This window comes from Peromyscus maniculatus, chromosome 20, assembly GCF_049852395.1.
Source record: "Peromyscus maniculatus bairdii isolate BWxNUB_F1_BW_parent chromosome 20, HU_Pman_BW_mat_3.1, whole genome shotgun sequence".
NCBI lineage: Eukaryota > Metazoa > Chordata > Mammalia > Rodentia > Cricetidae > Peromyscus > Peromyscus maniculatus.
In genome coordinates, this window is record NC_134871.1 from 53869256 (window position 1) to 53890907 (window position 21652).

General features: G+C 50.1%; 1 protein-coding gene, 1 long non-coding RNA gene and 1 pseudogene across 3 annotated transcripts in view; 1 reads left to right on the forward strand and 2 right to left on the reverse strand.

Annotated features, from left to right (window-relative positions):
- The window catches only part of LOC143269799 (uncharacterized), a 326967-nt gene that overhangs the window by 174174 nt on the left and 131141 nt on the right, over positions 1-21652 (reverse strand). The window lies entirely within an intron of this gene.
- On the forward strand, positions 1897-2152 carry LOC121824254 (NADH dehydrogenase [ubiquinone] 1 alpha subcomplex subunit 3 pseudogene; annotated as a pseudogene).
- On the reverse strand, positions 4656-9731 carry Rtl6 (retrotransposon Gag like 6). Of its 2 annotated transcripts, none has more exons than XR_001578473.3 (2): positions 5754-9731; positions 4656-4747 (listed from the first exon to the last, which is right to left on the reverse strand). XR_001578473.3 is itself a non-coding variant. In XM_015998812.3 (2 exons), the coding sequence occupies exon 1, from the start codon at positions 8963-8965 to the stop codon at positions 8243-8245; it is 723 nt and encodes a 240-aa protein (XP_015854298.1). In that variant the 5' UTR covers positions 8966-9716; the 3' UTR covers positions 4656-4747; positions 8224-8242. The 2 variants fall into 2 exon arrangements, 1 of the variants encoding a protein (XP_015854298.1); XM_015998812.3 differs by having other exon boundaries at positions 8224-9716.

Sequence of the window (21652 nt, forward strand, 5' to 3'; positions counted from 1 at the left end):
ACACCACCTCCACACACCGCTCCTCTGCCTCTCCCAGTCAGGAACCCACAGCTCCTTGAGTTACCAAGTGAATTATTCAGAACCAGTTTATTGAGGAAGCTCAATTCGATGGGAACATCATATAGAAGAGAACTTAATCCAAATGGAGTCCCTGGCTTCTGCCCCTCCCAACTCGAAGGCTCTCCTATTACTTTTGTCTTTAGAGTCATCTCTTAGCATTCAATGCCTGTTTATGATCAACTTAAATGCAACCCAGAATGGGGCTGGGTCTCTGTGGCCCTGAGGCCTGGTGGGGCTAGGGTGTCCGTCTATTGATGCTAGCCTATGCTTTGCCATCATCCAAGGCCACATTCACCCTGAAGTGGGGATCCACTCAGAGGAAGGGAGCCAGCAGCAAGGATTCCTGTCGGGGACAGAGTGTGGCTTCCCCTGCTGTTTCTGTAGCTCACAACACCCAAGTGTACCTTGGACCTCCCAGGCCTACTGTCCCCTGACAATGTCCCACCCCTGTGCTCAGCCACCTGCTTCCCCATGTGCCCTGCTTTGGAATTTCCTGCGGTATGGTGGTCCCTAGATTCAAGTACCTTCTTCGGGGAAGCAGACATTCTGAAAGATGGAAAGTAGAGGATCAATAAAAAACCAGGAGGTTGCCAAAGACACACTATTCCCTTCTTAGAGGCACTTTGGAGCCATGCACTGTGCACTAGCAGGGACAGGTGACCTGGAGAGACATCTGTATCCATGGTAGAATGGTAAGCACATAGGGACATCCCAGGCTGCCGCCAATGCAGTAAAAGAAGACAAGCCCACCACAAAATGCTGCCATTGTCTTAGGCAGGGTCATTACTGCTGTGATAAAACAACAGAACCAAAAAGCAAGTTGGGAAGGAAAGGGTTTATTTGGCTTACACTTCCATATCACTTTTCATCATCATTGGAAGTCAGGACAGGAACTCAAACAGGGCAGGAACCTGGAGGCAGGAGCTGATGCAGAGGCCATGGAGGGGTGCTGCTTACTAGCTTGCTCCTCACAGCTTGCTCAACCTGCTTTCTTATAGAACCCAGGGCCACCAGCCCAGGGGTGGCACCACACATAGAGCTGGGCCCTCCCCCACCAATTACTAATTAAGAAAATGCCCTATAGGCTTGCCTACAACCTGATCTTTTAGAGGCATTTTCTTAATTGACATTCTCTCCTCTCCGATGACTTTAGCTTGTATCAAGTTGACATAAAACCATCCACCTCGGCCATCATAGAAAACACCACTATCTCAAGAGAAGTGGATCTACGAAAAACCCCAAGAGTCAGCTTTAGAAATCGCCTGCAGGTTGGAGATTTCGGTGTGGTGGACTCTAGCCCAGGGGTGGTTGCTGAGGTGGCTATATTATTAGTCACTTTTCTGTTGCTGTGATTAAACACCACGACCAAAAGCAGCTTATGAAGAGTTTGCTTTGGCTTGCAGTTCTAGAGGGAGAGGCCATCCTGACAGGGAGAGAGCAGACACCTGGTACAGGAAGCTGAGAGATCACATCTCCATCCACAAGCGGGAAGTGAGAGCAATCGGCAGTGGGAGAGGCTGTGAGCCCTCAAAGCCCCCCCCCACACACACACACTGACGTATTTCCTCCAGCAAGGCTGCATAACCTCCCAAACGGCTCAATCCCCTGGAGTCCATGTGTTCACACACGTGAACCTCGGTGACTATCCTCTCTCAAGCCACCACAGTGTCACAGACGGTGGCCTGACCAACAAACATTTGTTGTTGGCCACAACCAACATTTGTTTCTCAACAGTATGACATGAGGGTGCAGATTTCAACGTTTGAATTTGGGGACATGCTTTCATTCTACTGCAGATGGTAGTGTTTAAAAAATAACACACTGGTCAAGACCAAGATGGCCAGGAGACTCTCCGCCTTCCTCAAGAATGCCTGGGCAAAGGAGCTGGTGCTGGTGGTATCCTTCTCCGTCTGGGGTCTTGGTATAATTATGCCCATAGTCAGCCCCCCTGCGCCAAGTATGCGGGCATGATCAATCAGGCCACACTCTACAACTACCCAGTGCCTGTGTGAGATAATGGGCATAGGCCCGTTTGCCCAGCCACTCCCAGTACCCTCTGGGCCCAAGCCTGGAATGGCTGAAGAACCTGTGAACGTTCCTGCTGATGGAAGAGGCCCCCTTCCCAGTTGCCCCCCCCCAATAAAAATGTGAAAACCAACCCCACAAAAATAAAAGTAAAAAATAAATAAAAAATAACACAATGATCTCTGCTATTTGGAAAAGAGCCTCCTGCTGCCCAGAGAATGCTGGTCACCACAAACTGCTACATTCTGTGGAGGGAGTGAGAAACTGTGTTCCCCAGGCGTTCAGAGGGACCGCAATGTGTTCCCTCTTTCCTATGTACTAGCAATGGCCCTTATTAAGCAGATAGGGAGCTGATGAGCCTGAGAACAAGGTCCCGTTGACAAGAGAGGAAGTGTTCCCAGGAAAATTGGCTACTAGGGCTGTTGTTACAGCATGGCTTGTGATGAAAGAAATTGCCAGAAAGTTACATTTGCAAAGGAATGTGAATGTTTAATCCATGTAGCCAGACCAGGGAATGGAACATTTATTGTTAAGTGATTCCCAAAGACAATGCCCTGCCCTCCCCAAGGCCGGCTCTCCTTGCCTAGTAAGTGGGTCGAGAGGCATAGAAACAGATGATTCCACCTTGCAGAGGAGGACAGAGTGTGGATGTGGGCTTCCCCAGAGTGCCAGGCAGACAGCTGCTCTGGCGTGGGCTCTGTGACCAGGACAGCCGCCATGTCTTTGTCTGCTGTACGACCACAGCTGCCTTGAGCAAGCCAGGCCCTGGGGACACGGTTGGCGGAACCCCTGCCCTCGAGATGCACCATTTGGTGGAAAAGACCCAAGTTCAGCGGAAACATAAAATATTGGACAGATGAGAGGCTGGGGCAGGGGCAACCAGGAAAACCCTAACCAGGTCAGGGGGCGTTCTAACAGTAACCTTAAATCTGTGCCAAGTGTTGTTGGAACGAGAACAAGACCGGCTGTGCAGGCCTGAGAGGCAGGAAAGGATCTAGGCTAGCCCCTCAATGGTTAGTGTCAGGCCTGGGCGGGGAGGGGGGGGGGGCAGGTGTGGGCTGAAGAAAGGGGGGTTGACACCATTTCCACTCCCTTGGGGACAGCGTGGACAGACAATAGAGGTCAAAACCACCAGAGTCCTCTAGGCCAAGCAGAGATGCCAAGAGGAGGCACATGGTCATTGGCATGTTGGCCCAGGTCCCCACAGTCATAGTTGCCAGCTTTTACTTGGGCCAGACAGAGGGGTGGGTTAGGGCCTACACCTCTGTCTCTCTACTGTCAGGTCGAAGGGGATGGTAGACCCTTGACAATCTCCTGGGGACATCTAGGAAGCCACTAAGTGCTCTGCACCTGTGCAAAGCAGAGGACAGCTAGCTGGGACAGATTCTTACACACCAGAGACACAGACACATGGTGGCAACATTGAGGTCTGGGTCTGCTGCTGGCCAGAGCCTCTGATGACAGGGTTCTGCGGCTGCCCAACGCCACCAGGAACCTTTACAGCGATAGCATCCCACCCCAAGTTGCACCTGCTTTGGGGATTTTAAGGGAAACCTTAGAAATTGTTTTAGTGGTAAGAGATAAGAACATGTGAAGCAGGAAATCTCAGTCCAAACACAAACATGAAATGGACCAGAACAGGGCAGTCCGTGGGGCGGGCCAGACACCCCAGGGAAGGACTGCTGTACGGTGTGGGTGTGGAGACACATCTCACAAGACGCACCAAATTAATCCCAGAAGTGACAGTTTATTAAGGGAGGGGGGGGGGAGACCTGAGGTTCAAAGTACTAAGCCATCCCAGAGGCTCCAGAGAGCGGGTCAGGACTGCCTGCTCTTAGCCCTTCCCGGCCCAGTGGCGTCCTCTCTACAAGGCCACTCTGTACGACATTGTGTGACTTCCCCTCCACCTCATCAGCGTGCAGTGGATTTCCTCAGGGGTTCACCACAGTGTCGCAGAGACTACAGACACGAGCAGTCTGGGGCCTCCTGCTGCCTCGTGGAAACCTACCAAGACGGAAACAGGCCATGATTTTGTTTAGAAATATTTTGTTTAGAAAAGCTGTTTTCATTAAAAGACAGTACTTGAGCCTACATGTCGTTGGTTTCCTTTCGTGGCTTAAATGACATTTGAAATGTGACAGGGCATGTGCTGAAAGAGCCTACACGTGTGTGCCTAAGGATCGATCCTGGGGCCAGAGAGACAGTCTGAGGACATGGGCTGTGGCACAGGCACCCACCATGTCTGTCTGCTCTCTAATGGGCCCCTGTCCCGTACAGGTCATGCTCCCGGCTAGGTACCAGAGACGCAGCTGCCAGAAGCACCTCTCCCACCAAGCGTAAGAACTTCTTGGGGCATACACACCGTGACAAGGGACCCTTCTACCATACCTGGGCCCCAAGGCCTAGTGCGTCCTTTTGTGTAAGTGATTTCACAATATCCCCTAAGATGCTGACGTGTCCCAGCCACCCCTCCTGCCTCGTGCAGCAGCCCGGCAGAGCCAGGCGCTGCTTGCCTGTGTGTCCCGGCTTCGATCACACCCACAGCAAAAAACCCAGAGACACTTAGGGCAGACGCGACACACAACAGATTAGTATCTTTAATTGTATACGGAGCTCTTACAAACTGGTCAGGCCCGTCAGTGGAGCAAAGGACATCGGCGGTCTGCAAAAGAGGAAATGCAATCACTTGGTGTAAAAAAGACGCTCAGCGAGCTAGACTCGAGAGATGCAACTAAAGCATGTCGCTGCTGTCCTCAAGTCAGAAAATACTCGGCCCTGGCAGAAGACCCTGAATGGGACACTTACCCTTGCTGCTGGCAGTGTAATGGACACAGAAACTTCTGGAAACTGTTTTGTCAGGAGACAATAAAAGTCTCAGAGGGCCCCGTATTCGTTAATCCAACAATCCCACCTTTGAGAGTCTACCCCAGGGGAGTAACTTGGCCCTCGGAGGAAAACCTGACACAAATTTCTGCCGGTATGCAGCACTGTCCCTCCGCCTGAGGAGAGAGTTCAGAGCCATTCAGAATAAGGTTGGTGGCACATGGCAACAGCTGTGTCATAAGCGTAGGGTGGGGGTCCATGGGTGTGCAAGAGGCAAAGAAAGACGGGGCCAGGGACAGGAAGGAAGCATCAAAGCATGGAATTTGACCATGTCCTTTCCTCTCCCTGGTCCCCTAAGCCTCCCGTGTGTGCTGCCATGGAGAATGGTCCAGCTGTTGGTGGCACTGGACGGGGCAAAGGGCAACAGAATGGACTTATCATGCATGTTACACCGCAGAGCCCTGCCACCTGACGCCCTGTCCCCAGCGTGCTCCAGCCAAGCCCCAGGCTTGCCCCCTAAGTCACCCTCAGCCCACGCCAGCTTCCCCGCCTCCATTTGCTCCCCTGCAGGCGGATGCTCAGGGCATGCTCATCCAGTAGTGGTTCTGTCCTCTGCACCAACAGGCACCTGTCTCGGGCCAACCCAAATGTACCATCGTGCAGCATTCACGCCTGCCACGTACTCGGCTGGAGCCAACGAGGTGGGTCTTTGCTGTTTCCTCAAAGTCACTAAATGCTCTGGGATATGGAGAGAACCCCGAGGTCACATTTCACACTAGGCTGGGAAGTCACCCGCATGCCAGGTCCCGCTGTCAGTTACACTGAACACAGTGAAGCCTGCTTACCAGATGGGCGTCACAGAGTCTGGGGGGGGCAGGCACAGTGCGGCTGCAACAGTCAATGCCGAGAGGAAGGCCACTCCTACGTACAGCAACTCCTCCATCCCCCTCTCCCTGCTCTCTTCCGAGCTCAAGAAACTACAACCTTAGGATATGTACAAGCTGCCCCTCCCCTCCCCCTCTTCCTCAGCTTGATGCCCAGTTATCAAGGTCTCCCTCGGGGGCTGCAGGGGCCTTGCATCTCATCATTTTGGCTAGGGACTAACCACGCCCTCCGCTAGGGCCTCAGTAACAGACCCAAAGCGGCTCTTCCAGGTCCAAGGTGGAGGGCAAGCCTCAACCTTCTCTCATGTGCTCCAGGCTCCAAGCCACAGAGAGCTATCGAGATGGTTCTAAATACGGGGCAGCACTGCCCCCCATTTCCATAAACACAAGCACGGGGGGGGGGGGGGGGGACAAAAACAAAACACAACCACCAAGCCAATGCCACCAGAGCAGCAGCGCGGACCCCACTGCAGCAGAGCGACCCAGGTGAGTCAGCCCAGACGGCAAAGGGAGCCGGTGAAGCCACACAGGGAGACGGCTGGCCTGCCCGGCTCTGTCTCCAGCACCACCAGCCGAGGACTCTGGAGTGGGACATGAAGCCAATACAGCAGCCGGTGGTCCGAGGAGCCAGGGTAGGTGGCATGCCCTCCCAGTGGGTCTCCAATCCTGATCGAGAAGGCCGCAAAGAAACCTTCCAGGTGTCTCTTGCCTCCACAGACACCTCCCCGCTTCTGTGGTAAAGCTGGAGCTTCACTGGGGGTGGGGAGGGCGCCTCTACTGGAAGGTCCTGAGACTCAGCTCTTGGGGACCGGTGAGCACCCTCGGTGGAACCCCCAGGGAGTCTTCCACCTGCTCATGAAGCACCACGGTGCCAGCAGGGTGCCGTGGTCCAGGCTCTTCAGCAAGGGCTATCGGAGTTAACAAGAAGCAGGTGGCCGTGGGCTGTGAGGCCAGTGAGCGTTGAAGACTCCTGGCCCTGCAAGGACGCCGGCTTTGGAGTCAGTCACTTTTTCCAATAATGGAGGAAGTCTCTGAAAGAGGCCAGGTTCCAGGCCCCAGCCTCTGGACTCCCAAGAGGGGAGAAATGTATGTGGGTGGGTGCAGAGGTGGGGTTTTTTTTGTGGTCAAGCTAAGACCATGCAGAGGAGGGCAGGAGAACCCAGGAGAGGCACCCATCTCCCCCAAGGGGCCAAGTAGGCATGTTAATCAGGTGTTGAAGTGTGACAGATGTCACTGTCCAGGAGCTCGGCTGAGTCTGAATACGATTTCCAGGCATCCTTCTGTGAAGAAGTCAATGTTTTGCTCCTCAGAATTGGAATGTGTGTCCATATGAAGACCAAAGCCATTGGTCGCTCTTCACCAGTTCCTCAAACTGGGGCAGCAAGAGGCCGACACCCCCTACCGAAGGTGCCCGATGCTTCCTAGAGGAACTGGCCCCAGCCAGTCTTTTGTTCTTGGACAAAGGCCCGACATTAGGCCCAGGCACAGAGAGGGTATATGTTGGTGGGTTCCTTGGACCCCTAGAGATGGTGTGGGTGGCTGAAAGGCCGAGGTGAAAGCCACATGGCCCCTGGGTGGAAAAGGGCCTGGGGCTAGACAAGGCCACCATGGAGCCACGTGGGCAGAAAGGAGCAGACACCTGTGAGCCTCTCAACAGAAATTCAGGCAGCAAATGGGGTCCCCAGGTCCCCTTCAGTCTGCTATGGCTGACACATGGATGTTTCCTATGGCAGCCTGATGGAACTGCCCCAGGGTCCCAGGTCCATGATTAACTTGGTAGACGAATGCTAGATTTCCCTGATGCCATCAAAACACTGGCAGTCACAGACAGGTGTGGATGAGTCTCCTGCGGACAGGAGAGGCAGAAGGAATGTCTGTGAAGGACCAGATGTTCCCAGCATCAGCAGTGGGGTATGCTGGAACACAGGCTCCCCCATAGAGGAAAGGAGCCCTGGAATGCAGAGGGACTGACTACCTGGCTACCTTGCAAAGGGACCAGATGTGGGCAGGCTGGTTCAGGTACACATCAGCCACCTTCAGAGCCAAGATGGTTTCTTTCTATTCAGAACTCATCAGCAAGACCAGAGTGGCCAGGAAGGGAATCGCCAGGGTGCTTGTAGGGAGGGCACAGAAGCTGAATGTCCACTAGCTGAGCCCACCCACAGAGGTGGTCAGCCTAAATGGTTCCTAGGCAGGCACATGTCCAAGGGGCTGTGTTGTGATTACTAGAGAAGCTGGAATTGCAAGCAACAGAGTGGGGGTCGGGGGACATGCACTGAGTTGCAGGTAAAGCTAGCAAAACGCACAGCAGGGTGGATGACCAATGAGGATGGCAGGATGGCCTCCTACAGACTGGGAGAGACATGAAAGGTGCCTGCAAACAGAACAATACTACTCTATCGACAATTCTTCTCAGCAACAGTCTAGCTACCTGGGTGGCCACAGGTTCCCTAAAGGTTCCGGCTGCGGGTAGGCAAGGCCGGTGCCGGACTGGTCCCGTTGGAGGCAGGATGCACTGGGCAGGCTCCTGTGCCAGCTGTGGCCAGTTGGCGGCACAACATCTGCCGCTCCCGCACAGCCCTATTGGATGCAGATGTCTTCCGGATTTGTGCACGCCGTGAGTGCCTCAGCGGAGATTTGTAGGTTCTGCGCAGCTCGGCCAGAAAGCCCTGGTAGTTGTTTCGCAAAGGGCTGTCTGGCTGCATGTGGGGAATGGCCCACTTCTCGGCCTCCCCAGTCAGTCGGGACACCAGGAAGGCCACTCTCTCAGCTTCACCTGGGAAGCGGGAAGCTTGAAAGATCATGAACCGGTCCATCTGCATCAGGAACCCCGCCAACTGGCCGGGGTCTCCCGAGAAGGGTTCAGGCAGCGAGGTGGGCGGCGTGGTCATGGGTCGGGTCCCATTGGAGGTGATGGCAGAGATAGGTGGCGTGATCTGCAGAGCGCCAGGGATGCGCGCCCGGGTGCGCAACAGAGTAAGCTCGGCCATGACGCTCTCCAGCATGTTGGTAAGATTGGCCTTCTCCGCCCTCAGTGTGGAGGCCTCGCGCCTCAGCGCAGAGTTGGTGAGGCGCAGGGAGGTCAGGGTGTCAACCACGTCATCCATTTTTTGTGCGCTGGCGCCAGGGCCAGAGGCTGGCCTTTCGTTTTTGGAGGTTTGAGGTTGGACCATGCTGGCTAAGGTTAAACCACAGAGAGCTGGAGAACCAGAGCAAAAGGCCTTGGGTGCTGAAGCAGGTGCGCCCAGGCAGAATCTAGGCAGGCAAGCCTGAGGCCACTGGTCCTGTCCTGGGCGCAGTTCCTTTCTGCAGGCTTTGTAGGGTCAAGGTGTTGGGGCGCTGGCTGGACCTGCCCAGGCCTTGAAGGATGTTCAAGCTGGACCTGCTCAACCCTTGCAGAATGTACAGGCTGGACCTACCCAGGCCTTGGAGCATGAGCGAGTAGGACCTGCCCAGGCCTTAGGAGATGAGCGGGCTGAACCTTCCCAGGCCTTGCAGGATGCATAGGCTGGACCTGCCCAGGCCTTATGGGATGCGCAGACCTGCGCTGCCCAGACTTGGCGGGATGCACCTGCCGGAGCTCGGGCTGCGGGTGAAGGCGCTGCCCGCGGGTGACACGCGACTACCTGCGGGAGAACAAAGGGCGGCCGCACCTGAGCTGGCCCGGGCCGGGCCGCGTGTGTACCTGTCGCTCCGCCGCTCCCTCCGCTGCCAAGATGGCCCGCGGGTCGGGGCCGCGCCTTGCCTGCGCGTCACGGCGGCCGCCGGAACTGCTTCCCCGGCGGCGGCGGCTGCGGTTCCCGCGGGGCTGGAGTGGCGGGGTCGTGGCACTGAGCGGTCACCGCGCGGTCTTTGTGCGGGCGCGGCCAGCGAGACGGCAGCGGGAAACCAGGCAACTGGGTCGGGGCCTGCTGGTTGCCATGGAGACCGCCCGCTCCCGGAGCGCCAGCCGAGGGGGGGGGAACTTGTCTTCCGGAAGTGACGCAGCCCCGCCTCCCGGGCCATGCGCCTTACTCAGCAGCCTATCAGCGAGGAGCGTGGGTTCTGCCATTTGATTCTCTTGGAAAGCTTTGGTTCTTTCAGATTCTTCCCAAGTGGGCATGCTGAGCCGGTGGCTCAGTGGCTGTGTATTTAAGGTTGACTTTTCTTACTGTAACTAGAATGCAGTTCACATGAACTACAGGGTCATAGTAGCAAATCTTAGCAAAGAAGAAAACTATTTTTTATTTTAGTTTTTTTGAGCCTGTCTCCTGTAAACTAGACTGGTTTGGAACTCAGGAAGTAGCCAGGGATGACCTTGAACCTCTCCTGCCTCCACCTTCTTAATGGCTGGATTGCAGGAGTTCACCACCACACCGGATTCGGATGGTTTTCTTCACCTCCTTTTTTTTTTTTTTTTTTAAGCAGGATCTTATGTTGCCCAGGCTGGCCTTGAACCCACAATGCAGCCAAGAATGACCATGACCTTCTCATTCTCCTGTTGCCACTTCCAGTGTGCTGGGATTCCTGGCTCTGAGCCCCGTAGCCTTATGCAGTACTAGGATCAAACCCAGGGCCTCATGCCTACAAGCATGCCACCACTGAGCTGAATCCTGAGCCCTGGAAAAGTCTTAGGAAACAAAACAAAACAAAAAACAAAAACAAACAAACAAAAAAACCTTTCTGTTCCCTCAGTGTCCTACCTGTACATAGTAAATAAATAAATAAATAAAGTCTTGTTCAGTAGTCCGCCATTTTCCATTAGTATCCTATTATGAAACATTGACTTTTGTGCCTTGGAAACAGTCGTGTCTCCCTAGTCACGTTGAATTTTGAGACTCTCCTGCGGCGGCGGTGGTTCAGAAGCATGCCAAGGACTCCACTGAAACCCTGTGCAACCTTTTATTCCTGTCTGCCCTCTTGATAGATGGCCAACTTATTGTCCACGCTGAATTTTATAATATGCTCTATGCGAGTCCCAGGCCCCTCCTCCAACACAGCCAAGAGTTAAAATCAAGAAGTAACTTGGGGGAGGCGGAGCTAAAGGGGCAGCTCCCAACCTGTTGAGACCCCTTTGGGGGTCAAACGACCCTTTCACATGGGTCACATATCAGATATCCTGCATATCAGATTTTTACATTAGAATTTGTAACAGCTATGAAGTAATTTTTTGGTAATTTTATGGTAGTGGTGGGGGTCATCACAACATGAGGAACTGTATTAATGGGCCACGGCATTAGGAAGGTTGAGAACCACTGAGCTAAAGGTTTGAGTGGAGAGTCTGGGTTTTTCTAGATTGCCCTGGCTTGGTTGTTCCTTCATGGTCAGTTACACACTGGGGTGCATTGGGAGAGAAAATACCCTCTGTAAAGTCCTTCCAGGATGCAGTCCAGGAGACGGGTGGCAGTAGCCTTCTGAAGGTGGGAGGCAGGCCTGGGGTGGAGATGTGTTCATTCTGCCTATAGTCTTTGGTCTTGCGGTGGGGGATTTTGGCTGAGGGCACCCACATTTGGAGAAAACACTTGCATTCCGCTGTTCCAGACTGTATGTTTTGTGACAAGCTAAAACTCCAGAATGCGAAGCAAGAGAGGAAAGGAGGAAGATACTGTATACTTACATCACTTCTTTGAGGTCTCCAAAGTTGGGTGGAGGCAAGAGCTACATTCACCTTGACTGCGGTCAATGCGTTTGAAATCAGAAATTGTTCTGGACTGAGCCACTGCCGCACATGCTATTTCTGAACACACCTGGACATCCCCTTGTGACTCAGCCCCAGTAGCACAGTGGCGCCTCTCTAGGTACAGCTGTGGTTGACAGTATAGACCTGAAGTTCCCGAGTGCCTTGGAAAGAAGGTGTGTCATCTGGTGCCCAGAATGAGCCACAATAGCGCCACTCTTCGGTTTCAAATGAGCGAATTTATTAAGCACGTAGCAAGGAAAAGTAAAAGGACAATTCGTAAACAGCAGACAGAAAGCAAAACATCATAAATCAGTGTTCACAACACCCAGCAGAGGCAGCTGGACTAGCCTGGCTGAGAGCAGGCCAAGGGAACGGCGTCAGATAGTGGCTGAGGATGCCTAGCAGAATGACTGAGGAAGAAGGACTTAGCTGGAACTCCCGGTCGCAATCAATGACCTCCCAGCTTCCCACTCCCACCACAAGCATTTTTGTGCCGTGGGATAAACAATAGCAACTTCTGCCAGGCACAGTTGGCCTTCTAGCTGTCCCTCAGGGTGCAAGGATTTTAAGATCCTTAGCTGCAGGCTGTCTTCCTATCTCCAAGGCAGAGGCAGGGATCAGTTTGCCCCTGGAATGGAGTTTTAGAGACCCCCCCCCCCGAAACAAATATGCTAGGGTCTGGCACAAGGAACCCCACCCCCCACAGGCTACTTTCAGTAATCTTAAACAGCACGTGAGAATTTGCCAATAAAATGTATATTGCAGAAGACAGAAGGCTCACCCTAATTTTGGAAATGATAAAGCGTGACATTTGCTTGTATTTTGCCTCATTTCAAAGAGGCTATAAAAGTTGTAGTCCAGGAAAAAAAATGGAGTAAAGTGAAAATGTTAAGACTGGGATGTGTTTGTTTTTGAGACTAGGCTGTGTAGCCCAGGCTGGCTGCAAATTTCATGCAGGATGCCTTGAACTTCTGGTCCTCCGGCCCACACCTCCCCAGTGCACACCTGGTTTTTTACAATGGAGAGCAAGCTCTGTGCCTCATGTGTGTTAGGCAAGCACTCTGCCAACCTGGACAAGTACTCTACCAACTGAGTTCCAGCTCCAACCACCAAAACTACAGTGGGAAAATCAGAAAAGCAGAGGGAGAGCCCCTGGGTTCGGTTTGGGTCCAGACGCTGCTGTGACTCTAGATCTGAAGCAGGTCTCAAGGAAACAGGATGATGTGGCTGGGCCCATGGACAAGACCAGCCTCCCCGTCAGCTACAAATATGGCATGCTGAGTTCTATGGCCTCAAGTGTGGGAACAGGGCCAGGCTGTCTTTTGGAGCCAGAGGTGAGAAGAGAAACATGTCAATTGGAAAGAAGAAATTCATCTCAGTCATTTCATGGGTGATGGTGGGGGTGGGGGTGACAGCAAGTGTGAAAGTATGGTCCTTGGACCACACAGACACCATCTCCTGAGCCCATGTCACCTAGAGGGATGAACAGACCATGGAAGGGTGAGATTCTGAGACTCGGAATCACCCGGTCAAAATTATATTCTTCACCACAGACCAGGCCTCAAATACAACATGCTAGGTGCTGGGAAGAAGTGGGGAGGGAGGGAGGGATGGGGGAAGGGAGGAAAGGAGAGAAGGACAGAGGGAGGGAGAGAGGGAGGGAAGGAGGGGAAGAAAGTAGTTTTTATCCACAAATAAGAAAACTCAAATCCTGAAACATCTAGAGCTATGCTTGATGACAACAAAATCAACAATCTTAAAATGAATTAACTCCAAATGAATTAAATAGTTGGAACAATGAAGAGACTTTAAACTGAGCGTGTTTGGGTGTTTGATAAGAATAATGAGTAAATAATATTTATAAAGCGAACAGAGGGGAGGAGCATAGGGCATCAAGATCAGGCAGCTGTGGAAAATCAGGAAAAGGCACTTACCACCAAACCTGACAGCCTGAGTCAATGCCCAGTACTCACAGGGTAGAAGTTCTAGTTTCATTCTGTGCTGTGATAAAACACTACTATCAAAAGCAACTTGGGGTGGAGAAGGTCTGTTGGCTTACACTTCCGGGTCACGGTTCATCATTAAGGAGGTCATGGCAGGAACTCGAAGCAGAAACCACGGATGAATGATGCTTACTGGTTCATTCCAAGGCCTGTGTTTAGCTAGCTTTCTCATATAGCCCAGGACCACATGCCTAGGGAACAGAGCCACCCGCAGTGGGCCATGCCCTTCTGCATCAGTTGGTAATGGAGGAAACTCTCCATAGTCATGCCCATAAGCCAATCTGATCTGGGCAATTCCTCAGTGAAGGCTTTCCTTTCAGACGACTCCAGGCTGTGTCAAGTTGACAGCCATAGCCAACTAGGACAAATGTATAGAAATTTTCAAGCAAGCATCATTCACAACAGTAGAGAATGGGCCCACGTGCCCATCTATGATGCATGGAAAGCAAAACCTATCAGCCATAGGAGAGGGATGCTGGTTTGTGCTACAAGGTGGACAAACTTTGAAAACACCATGCTAAATCAAAGATGCCAGATGGAGTGGAAATGTCCGGAATAGGCAATTCCCAAAGACAGAAAGTAGAGTGGTCCGTGCCAAGGTCTGGGGAGAAGGAGGGAATGGAGAGTGACCGGGCACAGCTGAATACAGGATTTCTTGGGGGTGTAGAATGATGGAAACATTCTGGAATCAGTGTTGATTGACTCCACAACATGGAGAAGAGACTGAAAAACTCTAGGGAGATTTTTTTTTAAATGGTGTGTCAATCATATGATTAAAACAAACAATGGCCCTTCACATCAAAACTCACAGAAACGCAGGGACAGAGGAGACCTTCCTCAACTGGATACCAAGCAACTACAGGTTTGGCGAGATGGCTCAGCAGGTAAATGCACTTGCCATAGAAGCCTGGTGACCAGAGCTCCATCCCAGAACCCATGAGAAGGTGGAAGGAGGGAATCACCTCTACACAGTTCTCTGTCCTCTACATGCATACGACTCCCACCTGCACAGATAATAAATACCACTTAAGAGGAGAAGCAGTGCAGCCCCCCCCCCCACTTCGAGCTGCGGGTGTCGTGGCTGAGGAGGGAGCAATTTCACCCTACGGCTGGGCAGGCAAGGATGTCCCCACTCAGCATTTGTGTTCAGCACGGTGCTGACGGCTTCAACCGGTGCAGAGAGTCAGGAAACAGAACCTGAGATGTTGTCTTAATCACTTTCCTGTTGCTGAAATAAAACATGATGAGCAAAGCCACGTGCAGAAGGAAGCATCTTTTGGCTTGCAGTTCTAGGGGGATAAGAGTCCGTGGCCATCACAGTGAGGAAGTGTAGCAGCCGGTGGGCATGGCAACCGAAGCAGGAGCTGAGAGCTCACATCTTAAATGATAAAGCAGGAAGCAGAGAGTGGACTGGGAATGGTGAATGGCTCTTGAAATTGTAAAGCCCACCCCCAGTGACATACTTCTTCCAGCAAGGCTGTATTGTACCCATTTCGAGAAATCCCCAGAGACCACCAAGGAGCCGGTTTCTGATACAAGCACATAAGGGTCCTTTTATTGTCAAGTTCGAACCTGGGACACTGCATGGCAGATGGAGGGAAATGCGGCAGTGGCCGAGAACCCAGGGGGATACTGCCCTGTATGTGTTCGAGTTGTCATGGCACATTCCTGAGGTCCTTCCTGGAACCAACTACAGCAGGTGGTCTAAGATGGTGGCCCTTCCCTAAGATGCCCTTCCCTTATTGCCTTCACAGCCACACCTCTTAAGCCTCCACAGAGAGTATCACCAACTGAGGACCAAGCATTCAAATGACCAAGAACATGGGAGACACCTCCTTCAAACCACCAAAGACACCAGGTTGGAAGGTAAGAAATCAAACCGACCTTATTTGCATGAGGTGAGTTTTAGCTGCTGGATACTAGCTGGGCATTCAAAAATCAAATTTGCTGTGCTAAACTGAACAAGACCAGCCATGAATCAGTAGGGTCAGTGTTCTCCATCAGGGTAGGCTTTGGAGGCCCCTCCCTGAGGATGTATCAACAGTTAATGGTTGATAGGGAAAGAGAATCACTGGACAATTTCCTGTTTCTGTGATTAAACACACACACACACACACACACACACACACACACACACACACACCATGACCAACTTATAGAATAGTTTATATTGGGGATCTCCCCTGGAGCTGCCCTCTCCAAACCCTGCCCTCAGAAAGTTCACCAAGGGTCAGCTCCTCCCCCGGAGCTGCTCAAGACCACGCCTACAGGGTATTTCAGACCTGGTCACCAGACCTGCCATGTGATTTTTCTCTCTCGCCTTCTTTCCCCAGGGTCACCCGGGAGTTGTTTTGCTCTGTTTATTAAACCTGGACTTACTAGTTGGCTGGTTTATTGCGTGAGCAGAGTTACGCACTAACGGGGGATAGATTTTTCCTTATCTGTTTGGTTTACCGTTCCTGAGGATTCGAGTCCATAGTGATGGGGATAGCAAGCATGGCAGCAGGCGGCAAGCACCGCAGCTGAAGCTGACGGCTGACGGCTTAAACAGCAAGCAAGGAGCAGAGAGAACACACTGGAAATGCCAGGAGGCTCTGAAACCTTCAAGCCCACCCTGGTGACACACTTCCTCCGACAAGGCCACACCTCGTAAGCCTCCACAAACAGGACCACCAGCTGGGGATCCAATGCTCTAAAGCCACAGACTATGGGAGACGCCGCCTTGTTCACACCACCCCAGAGAGACATTCTCTGCAGTGGGGTAGATGCTGATAAGTTGCTGTAAATGACCCTTTACCCATGCTCCTGTCGCTCCTGTCGGCAATCCCAGATGAAACTCATTGATTGGTTAACCAAAAGGGGAAATAAATAAATAAATAAATAAATAAATATATAAATAAATAAATAAATAAATAAAAATCAATCAATAAATTTTATTAGAAGATACTGAACACACGGAGAAAAAACTTAAAATGCTAAGGATTGTTGATAATAATAATAAATAAAAAAACACCTGATGTAAATAAAACAAAAATATGTGTAGAACAGTTGTGTAAAATCCAACCATGAAGGTGAAAGCAATCGAAAATTAATTAAGGGAAGGAGGAGATGGACTGTCTCGCTGTTCCCAGTTTGTTCTCTCTGCTTCCTGCGTGCTGTTTAAGATGTGAGCCCTGGGAAGCGATCGCCCAGTTAAAGGTGTCCATTCCTCCCAGTCTGCAGGAGGCCGGCAGCAGTCTTTAGAGTTCAGCTGAGATTCTGTAGACATAGAAGCGCATCCTACAGTATATAACAGAGAACAAAGGAAATAGAAGATCTGAAGCCGTGTTGAAAAAAAAAAAAAAACGGGTCATTACAGTCTATCCTATTTCAAGCCTCATACAGCTGCACGAATTGAGCCGGCAATACCCGAGTGGAGGCGGAGACTCCGAGGTTAACAGGACAGAACAGAGGGCCAGGAATAGACCCACACACATATGCCCAACTGGTTCTTTAAAAAGTTTTTACATTATTTGCGTGTGGTGGTGGAGCTTGTGGAGGTCAGAGGACAGCCTGTGGGAGGGACAGTTATCTGGTTCCTCCATGTGGATTCCAGGGACCAAACTCGGGTTTTCAGGTTTGACCAAAATGGTGAGCCATCTCACTGACCCAGCAGTGATGTTTACTTTTACACCAACTTGTGGGGGTGTGGGGGGGAAGCAGTTCAGCAGAAGGTAATCTTCTCAATACGTGATGCTGGAACAGCTGGGCTTCATAGATTAAAAATAAGAACAACCTTGATCTAAGTTCCCATCTCAAAAAAAAGAGAGAAAGAAAGAAAGAAAAAGAAAAAAAGAAAAAGAAAAAACCCAAAATGAGTCACAGACCTAAATTTAACTTTTTAAAATTATGTACACAGAACACACTATATGTGGGATGAATCCTTAGGCTATGCAGCTAGACAATTCTTATAGTTAACACCAAAAGCACAATCTATAAGAAGAGAAGTGATACATTTGACCCACCACAGTTGGAAAGTTCTGCTGTGAGGGAGGATATGCTGGGTGGTGGTGCACACCACGATGCCAGCACTTGGGTGGCAGAGGCAGGTGGATCTCTTTGTGTTTGAAACCCATCTGGTCTACAGAGAGAGTTCTGCCAGCCAGGTGGAAATAAATAAATTTTCTGTCTCAGAAAATAAATAAATATAAATAAAATATTAAAAACGGTGGTGGGACGAAAAGGCAGGCTACAGACTAAAGAAGATATTTACAAACCATGTGCCCTGTGTGCGACACATTTCTGTAACATATAAAGATTGGTGGAACTCAACAGCAAACAAGAATCCAATTAGAAAGCAGGGTAAGAGATGTGAGCAGGCTGGCCAGGCAGTGGTGGCACACACCTTTAATCCAAGCACTCAGGAGGCAGAGCCAGGCGGATCTCTGTGAGTTCGAGGCCAGCCTGGTCTACAGAGCGAGATCCAGGACAGGCACCAAAATTACACGGAGAAACCCTGTCTCAAAAAAACCAAAAAAAGAAAGAAAGAAAGAAAGAAAGAAAGAGAGAGAGAGAGAGAGAGAGAGAGAGAGAGAGAGAGAGAGAGAGAGAGAAAGAAAGAAAGAAAGAAAGAAAGAAAGAAAGAAAGAAAGAAAGAAAGAAAGAAAGAAAGAAAGAAAGAAAGAAAGAAAGAAAGAGGATGTGAGCAGACATTTCAGCCGAGAGTCTGTCCAAAGGGCAGATAAGCACACAAATAAAGCCAGTGAATGCTACAGATGTTCAGGAAACAAGGGCTAATGTCATAGTAAGAATCCATACACACACACACACACACACACACACACACACACACACACACACACACGGCTAAAATTAAAACAACACAAACCAAAAACCCAACTAATCCCAAAGGTCGAGATTAGAAATATAAAGAAATTGGGGGTTAGCTGGGAAGCATTGAACTACTACTGTAAAAACAGCTGGGCAACTTCTTTATGAAGAAAGCGTGCAACCTGGCAGCTGCAGGCTTGAATCTTTTGGTCTTTACCCCAGGCAAATAAAAACATGCACACACACACACATACACACACACACACACACACACACACACACACACACCAAGTGCACAGGTCTGGGTAAATGGCTCAGCGGTTAAGAGTGGCATTGCTCTTGAAGAGAACTCAGGTTTGGTTCCCAGCACCCAAGTTAGGTGCTTCACAGCCACTGGTAACTGCAGGCCCAGGGCATCTGACACCCTCTTCTGGCCTCCACATGGCCTGCACTTGTGTGCACATACTACCACACAAACATAGACATAGTTAAAAACAAATTTTATTTTTATTTTTTGGTTTTTTGAGACAGGGTTTCTCCATGTAGCTTTGAAGCCTGTCCTGAATCGCACTCTGCAGACCAGGCTGGCCTCGAACTCACAGAGATCCGCCTGACTCTGCCTCTCAAGTGCTGGGATTAAAGGCATGCGCCACCACTGCCCAGCTAAAATGAAATATTTTTTAAAACAGTGCACAAATATTTCCAGCATTTTTGTTTCTAATAACCAAACTCTGGAAGGTTTAAAAAAAAAAAAGACAAACTTCAAAAGAATGGTTAGATGACAGTGAACTGTCCCTGCTGAGGAATTCAACTCTGCAGTGAAAAGGGACAGGCTGTTTATGCAGACAGAAGCTGGAACAGATCTAAAGGGCGTGACAATAGCTAGTTCCAAGAGATAGAATTTCTCTAAGGTCATGTTCTTCATGTGATAAAGCTATAGGAAAGAAGAATAAGTCAGTGTCTCCAGGGAGTGAGAGGAATTTGAGTGGGAGGTGCATTATTTAACAGTGTGTGTGTGTATGTATGTGTGTGTGTGTATGTATGTGTGTGTGCATGTATGTGTGTGTGCGATTGTGTGTGTATGTGTGTGCATATGTGTGTATGTGTGCGTGTGTACGTGTGTGCATGTGTTTATATGAGTGTGTGTATGTGTGTGTGTGTGTGTGTGTGTGTGTGTGTGTGTATCTAAACAAAGAGTAGTTGGTTCCCACCCTAACAGTCACACCACTATTGCACTAATGGTCACATGTTGCCTGGCAGGTTAATGTTGCTCCAAACCCATCGTCACACAGATGATCCTGTTAAAACTCAGTGGGTGTTTTTAAAGGACATGAATGGAGTAAAGGAGCTTGTATAAAGATGGGGGGTATAGATGGGAGAGAGATTAAAGAGGATGGGGTTACAGTAATCAGAATGCTATTTATACATATATGAAATTGACAACAATCAAACCCAGCAAAAGAAACAGAAGCTTGGTGGAACTGTTTGGGAAGGATTAGGAGGTGTGGCCTTGTTGGAAAAAAAATGTGTGTCACTGGGAATGGGCTTTGAGGTTTCAAAAGCCCTCACAATTTCCAAGTATCTCTGTCTCTTGCCTTTCTCTACCCCTCTCTGCCCCCTACTTTCAGAGAAGGGTATAAGCTCTCAGCTACTGTTCCAGCTCCATGCCTGCCTGCCTGCAACCATACTCTCCACCATGATGGTTGTGGTGATCTAAATGAGAATGCTCCCCCCACAGGCTCATATATTTGAATGATTGGTCCCCAGTTGTTTAGAAAGGATTAGTAGGTATGTCCTTGTTGGAGGAGGAATGTCAGTGAACTTTGATATTTCAAAAGTCCACACCAGGCCCAGTCCCTGCCTCCTGCTCATGGATGAGACATAAGCTCTCAGCTACCACTCCAGCACCTTGCCTTCCTGCTCATTTCCATGCTCCCTGCCATGATTGAAACAGACTAACCCTCTGAAAGTCCAAATGACCTCCCAATTAAATACTTTCTTTTATTAATTTTCTTGGCCATGGTGTCCACACACGTCAATAGAAAAGCAACTAAGACAGATGGATATGAAGTGTAAAAGGGGAGCAGGGACTTGAGACTGCCCCAAACGCTGTAAAGAAGACCACATTGATGGGAGCAGAGACTATGGGATACCTGGGCAGTAAGGGGGAGGATGTCACAGGCAGGTGACTGTGAGAGGCAGTCCATTTTCCACTGCTATACCAGAACAACTGAGACTAGATAATTCACAAAGAAAAGCAGTTTGTTTAGTATTGTGGCAATCAATGAGGCAATTTCCCGTAGTTTATCTGGTAATTAAAAGAGGTTTATTTCAGGGGTAACTTATAACCAATAAGGGGTCGGTTACAGAATCTGGGAGAGATGAGGTGCAGTCCTGCATGGTTCTCTGGAGAACTCTGACTTGGTCTGCAATCCAGCCTTCAGGATCACAAGGAGCCAAGAGAGCCAGCCCTACGCATCTCGGGTCTTAAAGGGTCTCATCTTGGCCACGCCTCAGGGGCAGGTCATAGGCAGGTGTGGCAGTTACCTGCTGTCTCACTGGGGGCAGTGCTTCAAGGTCAAGGCAGGAACTACTTAACTACTACAGTTTAGGCTCCCATGGAGAGGGCAAGAGGTCCTTGTGCTCACAGATAAGCACTAAGGGAACCATGAATGTTAGACATGTAGACTTGTGTCTTCAACACAAGTTTTCCACCCAGAAGGCTGGAGGTGGATGTACTTAGTAGCCGGTAAAGCTGTGCTATCTATAGGGACAGGCCACACCCGAATCCCCCAGACTATTATGTTGATCTCAGACCCTTCCTCCCTAGACCTTGATCTTTAACTTTGTTTCTCCGTCAATAGATCCCATGTATGGGGGCTGGAGAGATGGCTCAGTGGTTAAGAGCACTGGCTGTTCTGAGTTCAATTCCCAGCAACCACATGGTGGCTCCCAACCATCTGTAATGAGATCTGGTGCCCTCTTCTGCCATGTAGGCAGAACACTGTATACATAATAAATAAAACTTTTTTTTTTTTTTTTAAAATAGATCCCATGTATGTTATAGCCTGGTGACCTCTACGCTATCTGTATGACTGAGACCATATCAGATCCTAGGCCCTTAAGCTATAGAACCTATCTTTATGGAAGAGGTCACATGTACTTTGCAAAAGAGTTTCCATATAGTTACACCTTAAGCTTTATTGTGCCCATGAGATTAAGATAATTGTTACCAGGAAACCATTTTGCTAAAGTTGTACTGTACTTAAATATGTCTAAAATAAACAGCTTGGTATCAGACTCTAGATATTTGAACCAACACCGGCTATGGTGTGTCAAATGGATTTCCTTCTTGCCTCATGCAGATTGTTACTCTGCCAGCTCCGGTG